Genomic DNA, 16,215 nt, shown 5'->3' on the forward strand with positions numbered 1-16,215 from the left:
CTATTGGCATCCTAGAAAGAATACAGCTGAAGGAAATGTGCAAATAGTATATTTGGTTACATAAATCCAGATCATTTAGTTTAAGTGATAAATTACTCACAAGTAATCGCACAAAATCATGAAATAAGTGTGTCTCGATGACATTCACCCTGTGTTTATGGCAGCAATTTTGTAATGATGATTTTATTTTTATCAAGTGTGTAGCATTCTTTTCAGTTCATCGGGCACGTTATTTGACTCTGATGGAGATTTCTTTCTTTACCTGTATTTAAATCGAGCTAAAATAAACCCCAGGTTGAGCATAGTGTGTCTCCCGCCTGTAGAGTGGGCAAGGACTCTCAAGAAGGAACATCCAACAGTCAGCGAGACATCAGAAAACTGCTTTGTTATGCTCAACGCCATCAATCTCCATGCATAAGAATAGCCAACTTCAATACAGCTATTGATTGGAGGATCCTTTGGACAGGACTAAGGTCAAAGCCTCATCCCTTCTCAAAAAGTTGCAGCGATTGATTTTTTAATTTTTTAAGCCGTATCCCATCAAGTTCTGAAGCAGTGCGGAAGAAAGGTGGGGCGCTAATATGTCAGATGGATTCATCATCATCGGTCGGGTGGAGTTATTATCTCACGAGCATGTAAATGAGGTTGAGGCCAGAAGGGGCCGAAAGAGCGCGATGTTCATCTCAACATGGAGAAGAAAACGGGCAAAGCAAGTGAGGAGACGGGAGATGCCGACTCATATTAACAACACACATTTCAAACCAGAGCAAAAAAGTTAATTGATCTCTCTTGTCTCTCTCCCATCTTGCATCCGTTTCCAACTATGCTGGTTTGATTTTGTCCCGCAAATTTGAGGCACAATCAAAGTAGCACATGTGTGATCAGACACATTGGTTCCACAATTGAAGCAAATAATCTTTTTTTTTGTCAGGTACATAGCAGATAAAAAAAAAGAATCAACTTCCTTTTTGTGTATCACACAGGTACACAACACAAACAATGAGGAACATCTTTTTTTTTCTTTATTTCATTGAGTCGTCGTATGATGATTTCACTCATTATCTGTCAGTCTTTTTCAAACTATTAGGATTTTACAACAAATCCTCAGGCGTTAATCTAACTCTCTGTGGATAGCTGTCTTACCTACACTTTCTTTCAGTCTTGTCTTTTCTCGCCAACATAATTCCAAACTTAACTGCCAATCATATCTCTACCGCCCTCCAATATAAAGATGCAGCCTTTTTATTGAACAGTAAAAGGAAGGGAACCATAACTTGAGGCGACTGCAATGCAGCAGATGCAGATTCATGATTCACGTGCTGCTCAGTTTTCATTTTTGTCACTGCTTTTGTTTTATTTCATGTCTTTTTTTTCCTTTCTCTTTTGACAAATTTACAATTTTTAAAGAACACAATGCTTTTATTTGGGGATTTTTTTTCCCCAAACCCGTTGACCACTGACACTTTTGTCGAGGGAATCAGTTGTTTTATGCCGGCAGCCTCCAGCGGTGTCCACTCCATGGATGTATAATAGCAGCACCTAAGCTGGGCCACCATTCATTTCCATGAAAAGCACTTCCATTTCATGTAATACATTAAAATAATGTGATGGCGCCACTGAAACTTCAGTATAAATCATGCAGAATCTTTCCTTCCTCAGGTTAACAAACGCTACAGAATGGTAACTGGTTGTTTTAAAATATAAGGCTTTCTTCAAGAGGCAGAAAAAAAAGTGCATTAAAAAAATCCTCCTCATAAATCTGGAGACTGTTGTCATTTTCATGTTGAATTACTTATAGTATGTGTTAAATCTAAAGAGTGTTTCGGGTCTAAATGTCCAGGAGTGACGTGTATTAAGTATTTAAAGTCTGCTCATTTAAATGATGCTAGTTTGATTAAAATAATGACGCATTATCAATTACAATCCAACCTTTTAATTTTCCTGTTTTTACTGTCCGTACCTGCAGGGTAACCAAGAAGCCCCAGCTCCGCCCGAAGCCATGGCCCAGCCATTCCCACCGGCCCAGTACCCCCCTCCACCACAGAATGGGATCCCCGCTGAGTACGCCACACCCCACACCCACCCGCCGGCAGACTTCACGGGACCGAGCACGGTGGCCGAGCACGCTCTGACACTGTACACGCCGACACACACACAGACCGAACAGCCGGGAAATGACAGCAACACCCCCGCCCTTACAGCCAACACAGTAACGGTGAGTGTCTCTCTCTCTCTCGCTCTGTCTCTCTCCGAGTCTCTCTCTCTTTCACACACACACACACATGCACTCACACACACACACTCACATGCATTTAAAACTCCTGGATGATCAAAGTAAGTATTCATGACATGCAAATCTTGGGGTGCAGGACATCTATTATAATTTCTTCAAGGGCTTTTTCCTTGTCTTTTACTCTGGGAGTGGAAAATGAGGAAGACAGAGCTTTGGCTCTTTACTGGGCTGCAGTACATCACTCTATGGCAACATAACCTTTTAGTTTCCTTTTCCTCTCAAACAGACCGGTTGACGGCCCAACACTCAAAATATTTAGTCAGATGTGGTTCCCTAGACCGAGATCAACATTGGAAAAAACATCATATCTGAATGTGATTCGGAACCAGATATTCAAGTTTTTCAAACCCGGGGTTGATCAAATGTGACGTAGACTAAATAGCTCAGTTCTGATGATTTCTGCACCACCAGAAAATCAAATGAATGATACAAAATTAAAAAAAAAGAAAAAAAAACAAAGATTCTGGCTCTACAGATCAGTTTCATGTCTCATTTATCTGTTGATATAAAACAGGTATAAATCAGATAATCTGCTGACGTGCCTCCCATTGAAGCAGATGAATCAAATATTCTGTTTGATTTTGAGCGGCTTGTTGATGAAACATATGTTCTTTTTTTTAGAGTCGAACATAGTCCAACAATTTTTCTCCTCACATTTTTCTCCTCACATTTTTGTTTACAATTATTTTTACTTATTGATGTTTTTTTGAGACTATTCAGCAGCAGAAAGAAATTGAAACCGGTTTGTTCAATCAATACCTCACCAATCAATACCTTGGGTATTTGTTCAAATGTATAAACGTGTGATGTGACATTGACAGAAAAATCAATGCAGATAATATATCCACATAAAATGAAACTAAGGCTACTTCTGCCTTCAGTGAGACAGGAGCCACAATTTGGTCAAATTTGTACTTTAACATTCATGATCTTAGATCCTCACATTAGTCTTTTGGAGTTTAGGGGATTTAAAAAGTGTTGTTTCCAGGTTGTCTGTGGAGGGTCTCAGTCGTCCAGGTCAAAGTGAATTTTTGTCAAAATCTTCTTGTCTTGGCAACCGGACTTAAATTTCTTCACCCGAAGACGTTTCACCCCTCGTCCGGTCGCCAACACGAGAAGATTTCGACAAGAATTGTTGCCGGGTTGTTTCAAGAAAGAAGCATTAAGCCGCCGCCGTAACAAGGTAGCTTAATGCTTAACATTAATTTAACTTTTACCATCACAAGAATGACTGTATGGATTTTGCCACTAATCCGTGCTGTGATATTTTCCTTTGAAGGCTGTAAGATTTTGAGCTAGTTGAGACGCAGAGTTCGCTCACTGTAGATGCTTTTGTAGTGGTGGGTGGTGCACTGTGGGGTCCGCGGGGAATTCGCGAAACCTCTCTTGTCGACTCCAGACTCCAGGACTTTCTCTCTGAAGTTCCTTTGACGTTCGATGAAACCCAAAACTTTAAAAAAGGGGGGCAACCCTTTGCTCCTAATAAAAGCACCAAAATCTAAGAAAATGCATGAAGCAAGGCAGTAAATGAGACCCAGAAGACATACACAATGAGCAGAGAACAGATAGATTTCACTTAAAATGTTGTGTAGTGATCTCCCCGGCCAAAAATATGCGCTCGCATGAATTCACACACAGATGCAGCAGGGATGCGCTGATAGATAACTTGACGTTAGAGTCAAATGAGCTATATTTCAGCTGAATTTCAGCACGGGCGCCGCTAAGGATGTCCACCCTCTAGTTAAGTGCACCTGCACTCGTGTCTGGATGAGGAGCCTTCAAGCTGTCAGGGCCAATAAGACTGGAGCATGCTGGGAAGGTATGGGAGTGAACAGACATTGATGGCAGAGTAGGGGAGTCCAGCTCCGCGAGAAGACACGGTACAGTCAGCATTACCGGGGGTGTTTTACAGTCACCGTGGAGAGTTTGTCACAGGCTGTAACTGTTACTGTCAAGAGACATAGTTAGTGGAAGCTAAAGTAGGAAGACACCATATAGACTTTCACTGCAGCCTAACAGACACATTTACTGCATTCATTGTCATAAAAATATACTGTTACCTGGGTCAAACCAATGCATCAGCTCGACACTGTGCCACTTTACTAACACATTATATAAGCCTGTCAGTGCTGCATTGACAGTCTGATTACATGCAGTATATATTATAGATTTATTCATATAATACTCTCAATGTCTGTGACAGGGGGTACTCAAATGCAAATCTTAAAGGTCCCTTAAAAATGTAGAAGATGACAGTCCTTTTTTTAAGGTCAGTTCGACTTTTTAATAAGTGCTGCGTGGTTCTTAATAAAAAGACTTCAAATAAAGGATGCGTTGACATGACAAATCCGGTACTGGATTCTTGAGCTTCCTGTCTAGATTTGAGGATAATAAAATTGCTAAATAAAAATTGTTGAGAGATTATTTCAACACGTGTTAGTGAGGAATATGTTGTTGGTTTTTTTTTTACTTTCTTTTATTACCAGTTTGTAATCAGAAAGATTTTGGTCGTAAATTACAGTTAAGATGGACATGAAAAGTGGATTGGTTTAAAAAATTTTGACACAGAACTTGAAATGAGCAAAAATATATGTACTTTTAAGCCATTTAAGACTGTATTTTGGTCTGTTATCAACAAAATTTACAAAAAAAAAAAAAATTTTTTTAATCTTTTAATCCATCGGTATCGAGACATTGACCTCAGGTAATTTTTTGCTCTGATTTTACATATTTATCAACATTTTGAATATGAAATGAGGATAGTCATCCTTTTTCAGCCCACTCACACACTCCGATTGGGCATCGTTGCCTAACACGTCATATGCATTTTCACTCGCTGTCATTTTGTTACTGCGAGAAACTTTCATGACATGAACCTGATCCAAGTCATCAACATTAGATGTAAACCATGCCTCGGAAAGGAGGCAGGCTATGGTGTCTTTTTAAATCTGTCACCTTTTCTGACAGTTGTCTCTCACATTTTAAATGAATGAATGGTCACGTTCAGCTGTTGCATCTGTGATCCCTGAGAAAGTCAACGGGAGACATTCTCAGTTATGAACTAGCAAAGCAGCGCGATCTCCTCTGAGGCATGTGGGATGAACATGTTTTTCAATCAATTCCCCTTTGATTCTGGGCAGACCAAGTTGCACAACTGCGTTGTCAACTAAGTCTCGCAGGCCTGTTTAATGATTGTACAGTAAGCCTTATTTTCTGACCTTGCAAGGACCCACACCATTCCCCCATTGATTCCAAGAATGCGGGGGGTTGGAAAAAAAATAATAATGCTGACCAGACGCTGAGTGTGATTGGGCAGAACCAAAGGCAGGCAGCCGGGTTCAGACCGCCACTAGAGGTAGGAGAGAGAATTGAAATTTGAGTCATTGCAACGTCCCTTGATAACAAATGAGCATAAATAATACATTTCTGAGTGTCCAGCTTCAGCTGCGGTTTGGTCCAAATCCAACGTATAATCTATCTTCAGAAAACTCCACTTGCTAGCAAGGTACATTTTTTTTTTTTAAAAAACAGAGGAAATTGTTCACCAAAATATATATATACATAATATAACAAAGGGTGGTGTCAAAATTCCCAGATCAATATTAAATCAGCCAATTTCAACAGATAATAGAACATTAAAGTGTTGTCAGTCTAAGGTTAGTTGTCAGTTTATGTTGGAATGCAGTGAATTGTGTCTTCATAGCAGATAGGGAAAAAAAAAAGGCAAATACCTTTGCCGGTTCGGCTTGATTTTCACAGAAGGGCACAATCCAAAGCTCTAAACCAATGTTTAATGGAGATTTGAGCAGGGATTTGAGTTAATAAAGCCATGCTTGCATACAAAAACAGCTGATGTTGAATAGTTGGGTCATTTAGTCTCTTTTGAGGGTCTTGCACATTTACTTATTAATTGTTTCTCACAGCTGCATGTGAAGTCATCCGTATCCTGGGTGTTAAAGCCCCCCGTATACTCCCTTCTGTCAGAAACGAACATACTGTATAGAATGTATATAGTGCATGGCTTTAGCATTAAACTTGTAATGTCTTTTTCCTTGAGGATCATGTCTTCATGTCTTCCACACGTGCAAATTTCTAACACATCTGTCAGATTCATAGATGAGTATTGTGTTTACAAGACTTTAGGGCTGTGTGTGTGTGTGTGTGTGTGTGTGTGTGTGTGTGTGTGTGTGTGTGTGTGTGTGTGTGTGTGTGTGTGTTTGTGTGTGTGCTTTGGTCTAATCCCAGGTGAGTGTCAGCTCTGGAGCTGTGTGTAATCTACCTGTCTGGCCGCTCTCCCATCTGATTCCATTATAGTCCTGTGGAGGTGGTTTACAGGCGGCTGCTGAGCTCAGCAAGTCACACACACACACATGCACACACACTCACATGTGTTCACTTAAAAATATAGTGAAGACACAGCTGGGATCTAATTGGGTGTGTAATCAGATAGAGGGGTTTGGGGTAGCTTGGTGTGTGTGTGTGTGTCTATGTGCATGTGTGTGTTCAGTAGGAGAAAGTCTTTCTTTGTTAGATTAGTTTGTGTTTTAGTTAGTTAATGAAACAGCACTCTCTTCCTTTCTTTTTCTCACTCTCCTTCTCACACAGAAAAGACACGCACGTACACGCACACAGACATACACACACACACATGCACACACACACACACACACATTCACACACTTTGCAGCTCAGTGGCACTGTTTCCCCGGTGACAGCGGACGAAGCTCGGGCTGGCTGTGTATGATAATGTTAATGTAATTATTTCCTCTTCCTCCCTGGCTGCTCACACACCATGGATGGTGAAGGCATGACGACCACAGTGAAAGAAAAGAAAAGAAAGGCAGAGATGGATTTTCTGACTGTGGCAGAAGACGGCTTACAGCCTTAAAGCTGTTCCATTCCATACCATGCCAAGCTTAATGAAGGAGTACAGCCAGCTCCACAGGCTAGCGTGCACACAAACACACATGGGATGGAGGACTCCAGTGAAACTGGGATCAACCGAAGCAACACACTCTATGTAGGGATTTGTGACGCACTACCTCCTTTGAATGGGATTATTTCACATAACACATAAGACTTACCAAATCAATGAGAATTCAATGCTTACTCCGGCTATAGATGATCTGCAAATCAAACGCAAAACCCATGGGACCAATTGTAGAAATAAAGAAAACTGAGAAAAAGGAATGTTTGTTTCTAGGTTAAAGGATCACTCCACTATGACCATGTTGGCTTAAATCAAGTAACAGCATAGGAGAAGCTATCTAACATGAATGTGTTGGAAAAGGAAGACACCCCTCAGTTCTTATTACTGATTTAAAATAAATCTAACCCAAATTCACAAAATAGTGTTGAATGCAAAGTGAAGGTTTGGTCAGTTGGTGGGTTGAGACACTTACTCCTGAATTATATCATCCCACTGATTTCATTTCTGTTTGATTACTGACTGATCAACTGTGATCTAATGTTTTATTGCTTTTACATGTTTATCTACATAGATAAACTGAGATTTTCAGCCTGATTCCTTTTTGGCTTCTATATAAACCAACATAAATTTGTGAAACATTCAACAGCTTGAAAACAAACAAACCAATATGGACTGTGTTGTTGGTCAATTACACAATAATTCATCAACAAACCATATATTTCCTTCAGCGTTCTAGCCGTGCTGAAATTCTACCCATGAGCACAATTTACTCTTAAACCCATTTTCCAGCTCCATTTTTCAACCATGTCCTCATTCGGAATGACAATGAAGATGTAGTTGGTATGTCAACTTTATGTTTATTACTGTGGGACTAACCTTTGCAGTTTAGTATTCCAGTTGCCCATTGATCCATCCAAGGCTGTCCTATCCTTCTGTCATAATTCCATCAAGTCAATGAACAATGCATAATTATAATTAAAACTAAGAAGGAATTAAAATAAGACATTAAGATGCATTCATTTATTTGAAAATAACATCACATATCAAACATCAACATATTTGCGTCACCAGTCTCAGCGAGGACACAATTTGCAATTGGGTGAAATTACAAAGATAATGCTTTTTTTAGTTGTTTTTTTTTTTTTTTCCCAATTGGGTCAGATCAGACCAGTCTTGGTCTGATTACTCCGATTGCTGTAGCTTTGTGGGTTAAAAAAAATATATAAATGGTCAATGTTATCCTTAACATCAGTGAGTGGAAAATTAAGTCTGTGAACAATGAAGTTCATATCCAGAGTATTGAATGTGCACTAATTAGCATTTTCTTTTTCACCTTTGTTTCTGTTCCCTTTCTGTTACTGCTTAAGGTTATTTGAACCACATTCACATTACCGATGTGAGACAGCCAGGCTAATGAGAAGTTTTTTCCGTTGTGCAATCTGAAAAAATATCCATCAATTTCTCCTTTATTATCATAGCCTTAACCCTTTATATATGTTGAGTTGTATATTTGGTATATGATATCTGTTATCTTGACTTTATTGGATTTAGATGAAGCAGCCAAATGTATTTATTTGCTGGCTGAATGTAGCGGATGTAGTAACTCACTGTCTTGACTTGAATCATCAGTAGTCACCACGTCGCCTCACACACTCTCAGTAATTTATCTTGGAGCTTCTGCTGGAAAATCCCCCCTTTTACCTCCTTTGACACAAAGCGCACCTTTCTAATTAGGCCCCACCTCTGCTCCCCTTCTCAAGCATATGTGGCTTGATTATCATGCAATTAACGAAATTAAAAGGCAAAACAGAGCAAAGGCAGCTCTCAGCGGCATATGGCTCCAGAGAGAGAGGTGAGGAGAGCGCGAGGTAAAAAGGGAGGGAAGAACAGCATGAGGAGGAGCAGAGCAACAGTAATAATTGCTTGGTTGGCATGGAGATGCATTTCTGTCCCTGAATATTATGTGAAAAGAAAATGTTGGCGCCATCCTAAAGTGTGTCAACTCTTGATTAATTTAAAAGCAGTTATTTCTTGTTTTATTACTTGAATCATCCGCTACTAAAGCAGGTTTGGTGTAGCTGTTGCTCCAAAAAGTTTCCCATCCATCCAAAAACTAATAACAAAACCATGCTCTCGAAAAAGATGTGTTACAACTATCATGAGAAATTAAACCCTCCACAGTGTCCAGTTAAAAAAACATTTTGTGTTGACTTGAATGCTCTAATTTGTTACACACAATTTAAACAGAAGGATGCTAGAGGAACTTTTACATGCTCCTTTGCTTCAATCTAAAAGAGATTTGCCCTCAGATATTACAAAAATGTCTTATTCTGTAATATCTGCATAAATTGTGAATTAATTCTGAGGCAGCGTGCTGGTGTAGTTATCAGCGCTTTTTCCGAGCAGCAGAGGTCCCTGGTTCGATGCCAACAGGGAGCTTTTCTGCGTCTTTTTCACATGTCTGGTTTTCTCCAGGTTTTCTGGTTTCCTCCCACAATCCCAAGACATGCAGTAGGTTCATTTGGAAGACCTAAATTGCCCAGATTTGTGAATTAGAGAGTGAATATCTACATGTCTATATTTGGCCATGTGATCACCTGCCATGTGATGGTCCAGGGTGAACTCCGCCTCTCACTCAGTGAGACCCTGATTGCAAGAGGTATAGACAATAAATGAATGAATTTACGCCTTCTCCTTTGAATTAAAATCAAATTATCAGGTAACTAACAGATTCAGTTGAACGATAGAATGAAGTCAAGCTTGTTTGACGGGTTTGTAAATCTAGAACACATTCCTCTTGGTTTGTTTTCCAGCTAAGAAAAACAGAAATGGAAATCAAATGTTTTGCCTTTTTTTTTTTTGCTTATATATACCACACAAGCTCAAAAGTCTAGACACTTTGTTTTGCAAGGTAAAGACCACATTGTTCCAGCTTTTTATTACTTACACCGAGAGAGGGAAGGGGAAAAACTGCTTTGGTGAACTATCCCAAAGTCCCGAGAGAGCTTCTCCATATAATTTTGTATAGCAAAATATTTGGATATTGGACATTGGGAATAATGGATATTTCTATTATCACATGCTCATTACTAAAAAATGAACAAGGTTATAATCCCATTATCATTATCAGACACTGGATGAAGAAAAAGTGAATAATTTAAAAAATATGTCTCCCGGAATTTAAAGTGACTGAACAAACATGGAAGGGAGCATGGCTTCCAGTAACTTAATTAGAAGGTAGTAATTGTTTCTTAGCAATTTTATTTATTTGCGTGTTTGTTTTTTATTTACACTTGGTATGTATGAGGTAAGAAATCCGGCAAAACGCTATCAAAAAAATTCAAATGTTGTTTCGTTGTTTAAATACTGTCAGTTGATCATGTAATGGTCTTTCTGAGGTCTGTACTGTTTACGACATTAACATTATGAGATGAGATGAGAACAACTTTATTTATCCCGAAGGAAATTGTTGTGCCAGAGTTTCAAGTAAAAACATAACAGTAATGGATAATAGTAGGAAGGAGGAGGTATATTTTAATATAATATACATTATACAATACGAAACATCAAGATACGATGAAAGAAAAAAATGAAAGAAATATTCAATTTAATATTACAATGAAAGAAAAAAAAGGCATATGAAGAAAAAAAAAATGGAAAATGGAAAACCACAAGAAAAATACCTGTCATCTCTAAAACCTGCCATCCATCCATCTTCTGATGCTTATCCTGCACGCAGGGCCGCAGGAGATGCTGGAGTCTATCCTAGCTGTCATCAGGCGAGCGGCAGGGTACACCCACGACCAGTCGCCAGTCAATCGCAGGGCCCCATATATAGACACAAAAAAAAACATTCACTCACTCACTCTTTTACACAATTTTCCTAAATATTTCCAATTAACTGTTTGTTAATGTCTTTGGATTGTGGGAGGAAACCCACGCAGACACGGGGAGAACATGCAAACTTGCATGCTGTGAGGCTGAAGCGCCAACCACTGCGCCACCGTGCCACCCATCATCTCTAGCCCTGTGAAATGACAAATATGAAGACCAATTTTATAACTTAACACAATTAACAGCGATCTTGATATTATCTTTTGCTCACAATCATATTATATATCTTCTTACAGAATAAAGAATATGTTTCTTTAAGCTGCTTTATGCCCGTCATATCTTTGATCTCAGCGAGTATATAGATCCACGCATATATATAGAACCTCTGTTTGCTGAATTCGATTTTGGCATGCACCCCGTGAAAGGCTCAATAAAACCAGTTATGTCTTCCACTGGTGTATTGACTTAATTAGAATAAGCAGTTATACTTTTTTTTTTCTTTTTTCTTTTTGTTGACACAGATGCTTCCAACATATAAAAATGATGACTTGCTTGCAACATCGGTCTATACCATATGCCTCAATAGGCCTCCGTGCATATATGAATACTGGACATGTTTCTGCATCAGAGCACATAATGCACCTCTTATTTTAATTATTTGTTGTAGATATCGCGCTATTTCATGAAGCAGTCTGTTTGTGCAGATGAGGGACTAATTGTGATGATAAAGAGTTTTAATATGTGCCTTAACCCTTGAGCAACCCCGTCCCCTGTCAATTGGAATGGCTATGGTGAAATGAAACACATATACAATAAGCTACTACACCAACCCATATGTTTACCATACCTATAAACAATTTCAACTTTTTGGGTTATTTCACTGTTTCATAACCCCAACAGGAGGATGAGCGATATATTTTTCTCCTCACTGCATTGCAGAGTTTGACATCACCTTCACATTTGTTGGCTTAGTTCAGTGAAAAGTGGGGATCGATGGCTCACCTCTATTCACAGGTGAAATACAAATTTGAACGCTCAAGAGAGACACATTTGGGCATGTTTGAACATATTTACATCATATGAGAAATTAAAAGTGCCGTTTCCACTCCTGACACAGTGCAGGTTATGGTGATGCTGTTCAGTGATGTCAAATGTGTTAAAATCAAGAGAGATTTTACTGAAAAATACATTAATATGTGCAAAAAAAAATGAAAAAGATGTAAAGATGATGAAAATATACTTCATTAAGCTTTTTGATAGCATGAAATTGATAAAGATAAAAGACATGTAACAACAGCAAAATGCTAATTTTTACTGATTATGAATCAATGCTATGTCACCTCTGAACACTCAAAATAGCAAATGACTTGATTGATTCATTCATTAATTCATTTATTGATTATGAATTGTATTTGACTCATCTGATCAAGCTCAAAACTAGGTGCAATTTTGGGCACAAATCTGGATCAAAAAAATAAGCAAAGGTGTCATTTCAAACATCAATGTCCAGCAATTTATCCCCTTTTGTCCAGATCAGACACCAAAGGGGGCTTTTGGATATCAGACCCTTTAAAAGTTTGTTAAACACAGACAGGCATCTGATTAACTCTGCATCCCATTCAGTAAAGCACTTATTGTATACTCAGCTTAAGTCTGTGTGTGCGTGTGTCTGTGTGTGTATGTGTGTGTATGCGTGTGTGTGTGTCTGAGTGATGTAATGCCATTATCCTCACTTCCCTGTCTTTCCATTTTACTGTTCTCTCTTCAATCAGCACTTAGACTGTATACATCTCTCTCTCTCTCTCTCTCTCTCTCTCTCTCTCTCTCTCTCTCTCTCTCTCTCTCTCTCTCTCTCTCTCTCTCTCTCTCTCTCTCTCTCTCTCTCAGTATGAATGCTGCTACCTTCAGCACTTCTCCCTCATTGATCGGGCAGGTTTAGCTGACATCATCGCTCCATCTCAATCTCTTTCTCTTTCATTCTTTCTCTCTTCTTCTCCTCCAAGCTTATGTTGGTCGGATATGTTATGTACATCAACTCTCGGTGCTCAGTCTCCCTTTTTTCCACTTCTGACAGCAAACAACACAGTGCTGCAGCCTTGAACTGGAAGGCTGGATCAAGCTGATACATCTCAGACAGACCCATTGCTTAGTCTATATGTCTTTGTATCACCAATCATATATAACATTCCAATGTTCTGCATCTTTTAATCCTTTACAATGCAGTTTCATTTCAGGTTGTCAAAGCGGGGGAAAGATTTCATCTCTAACAATTCTGCATTACAAAGACTGAAGCACCTCCGTCAACTTTGATCAAACAGGCAGGAAATCCTCACAAAACCAGCAATGACAGCACTTTGTGTTGACAACTAAAAAACAACCTGGGTTTACTTTTCCTTTAAATGGGCTTCAAGCAGTTGATATCCTCTTTAACTATTCGACTGCAGTAAAACGATAAAGCCTGTGAGTCTCAAGAATAGCCTAGAAGATTGTTCAAGGGGTTCTGGTTCTGGAAATACTGTCAACAATGTCTTTTTAAATCTGTGCAACATATGAATTTAAAAGAGTTGATAATCAGAAAAAAAATGTAAAACAGCACATCACACATTAGAGAGGAGAGGCAGCTGGGCAAGAGAAAAATGATGAAACGAGATACTTTTAGAATACAAAAAGGTAGAAATTTAGCGCTTCTGCGTCATAGCAAGAATGTCGACGGTTCGATTCTGACAAGGTGACCTCTCCATGTGGAGTTTGCGGTGTCTCCCAGTGTCTGCGTGGCTTTTCCCCCTGGTTCTCCCGTTTCCTTCCAAAACCATGCAGCAAATTAATCGGAAAAAATTTGAAAAAAATTGTCCCGAATGAGTGAGTGAATGTTGTCTGTCAGTCCAGGGTGTACTCCACCTCTCGCCCCATGACAGCTGGGATAGGCTCCGGCCTTCCCCGCGACCCTGAGTGAAGGATAAGCGGCAGACGATAGATGAATGGATGTCTGCGCAGGTTTCCTCCAAGTTCTCCCGCTTCCATGGTCAAAGAAACATTTCCAGGGTTCAGTGGAAACCCTAAATTGCAGGCTTTATATATAATTTTCAACAAGGATAGGTATCCTGAAAACAATAATGTTCCTCACCTTCACTTTGCACCAGATGCAGGTGATGACGCTCATTCCTCTCCTGATATTTCAACTAGAAACGCACTGGGGAGGACAGAATGGAAGCATTTTATCAGACGCTGTGTTGATCCAAGCTTTGACGGGTTCCAGAAACATTTGTAATCACGCGACCACCTCTACGTCTGTCTTCGGACATTGCTTATGCAGCTAATTGCCACGGCTCCTATGGAGTTTGTCTGCAAAATCAACACAGCCCTGCTTGTCACTAAATACATGCATTAAATTTTTAACATGTTAGTACTTGGCAAGGCAAACAATTATATTATTCAAGTGGAGTCGCCATAATATCATTCCCATTACTTAAACCTGGATAATTATAGTGCTCCTTATCCTGTGCCTTGCAAATCCTTTGATACCGGAAACCATGTGGCTTTTTATGCTTCTTGATGCAGCCACTCCCATCCATCAGCTTGATTACGTTATCCTTCACTGAATCTACCAGACTTGGGTGAAACTCTGCTCTGTGTTCTTGTATCGCTTAGTCCTGATTGCCTCTTCCCGCTGTTTACCACTTTACACTATTCAGCTGGTGTGATTTCCTCACAAGGTCTGCGAGCTGCTCTCGACTCTCAAACGTGCATCGACAATCTACAAATCAGAATTCCTAATATAAGATCCTACCTCCTGTGCACTTACTTTGTTTGAATTTAGGAAATGGGCTCGCATAATTTTCATCTTCTTTGTTACGTCTATTTCCCTGGTGCTCTTGCTGATTTCTCTGAGGACTAACCCCATTTCCGTTCCATTGTAGTTACACAGGAGATGATGTAATAAATGCAAGCTGAGGGATTGCACACAAACTGCACAATCATATTTGCTAGGCATGCCCTTAGACTGATATCGCTGCATGTTGATTTCTGCAGCCATATGTCAGTATACAACATATTTGCTTGACACTCATTGTGGTCACAGTTTTACCTGACCGCTTTCATTGTATTTATATCTCTAAGCAATCTAATTTGAAATAATTCACTTGTTTTTAATATGCGAAGAAGCGGCAAGATGTAGATCAGATGTAGTGTTAATTATTTGTAATATGTTACCATACAACACATTTTTGAGTTGCAACTTCCAGAAATGTTTATTTTAGTAGCACATCAGTTGCATCATAAAATTCCTGTACTTTGTCTGTATGTCTGTATGTTGTTTTTTTCTCAGCTCCATTTCCAGCTAATGCATAGTGTCTCATTGTATGACAAGTCGGTCAACAGATTCTGCGGTATGGACAGCTATTCAAGTTTCAGTGAAACGAAAAAGCAAAGTCAATCATTTGTCTTTCATGCTATTCCCATTTTACTCCACACTACTGTAAATTCCCCCTCTACTGTCAAGGATCTATTTCTTTAGGTTATCTCTCTTTTTTGCTACTTGCAATATGAGACATCAAGGTGACCAGAATTGTCTTTCACTCATCCTTCCAGCATTTTTTTTTTTTCTAATGTACCACAGAAGGAGCTAACGTTTATGTTTCTGTCTGTTTCCCCTCAGCAGGCGGACGAGGTTGCACAGACGGAGGGCTCCCAGCATCTCCACCTGCAGCCCAGTGACTCGTCAGAGAAGCAGCAACCCAAGAGGTTACATGTTTCCAACATACCTTTCCGTTTCCGAGACCCTGACCTCCGGCAAATGTTTGGGGTGAGATATCTGCAGCATACACGTTCCCACATATGCATATACACAGATACAGTTAATACACAGATACAGCAAATGCTATTCATCCAAACACAAAGTCCCCATTTCATTTTAAATGCTGCATATCGTGGTTACAAGGTGGCAATAAAGCACTAAAAGCACAGTCAAAATAAATAGACAAAAAACAGTTTTATGATGATCTGTCTTGGAGTCCTTAGCGACTGAAAATGTTTTTTGCTATTGTTTATAAGTTCAAAAAAGGTTTAAATATATAAAATTTCATTTAAATTCTCATCAGTCTGAGTTGTTAGTTCAGTCACTTTGCCTCTGATGCCATGCTGATGTCATTGATTTACGTTG

The 16,215-nt window shown here is 39.4% G+C and overlaps 1 protein-coding gene across 2 annotated transcripts in view; it reads left to right on the forward strand.

The window, feature by feature from the left end:
• The window catches only part of rbfox3a (RNA binding fox-1 homolog 3a), a 622,615-nt gene that overhangs the window by 549,072 nt on the left and 57,328 nt on the right, over nucleotides 1-16,215 (forward strand). For both annotated transcript variants that reach the window (XM_086140611.1, XM_086140610.1), the window contains exons 5-6: nucleotides 1,967-2,215; nucleotides 15,712-15,858. In XM_086140611.1, coding sequence (XP_085996737.1) covers nucleotides 1,967-2,215; nucleotides 15,712-15,858 — 396 coding nt within the window. The remainder of the gene's footprint in view (nucleotides 1-1,966; nucleotides 2,216-15,711; nucleotides 15,859-16,215) is intronic.

Source organism: Fistularia commersonii, chromosome 33 (assembly GCF_037954325.1).
Source record: "Fistularia commersonii isolate RoL2024-O1a breed Wild chromosome 33, RoL_Fcom_v1.0, whole genome shotgun sequence".
Classification (NCBI taxonomy): Eukaryota; Metazoa; Chordata; class Actinopteri; order Syngnathiformes; family Fistulariidae; genus Fistularia; species Fistularia commersonii.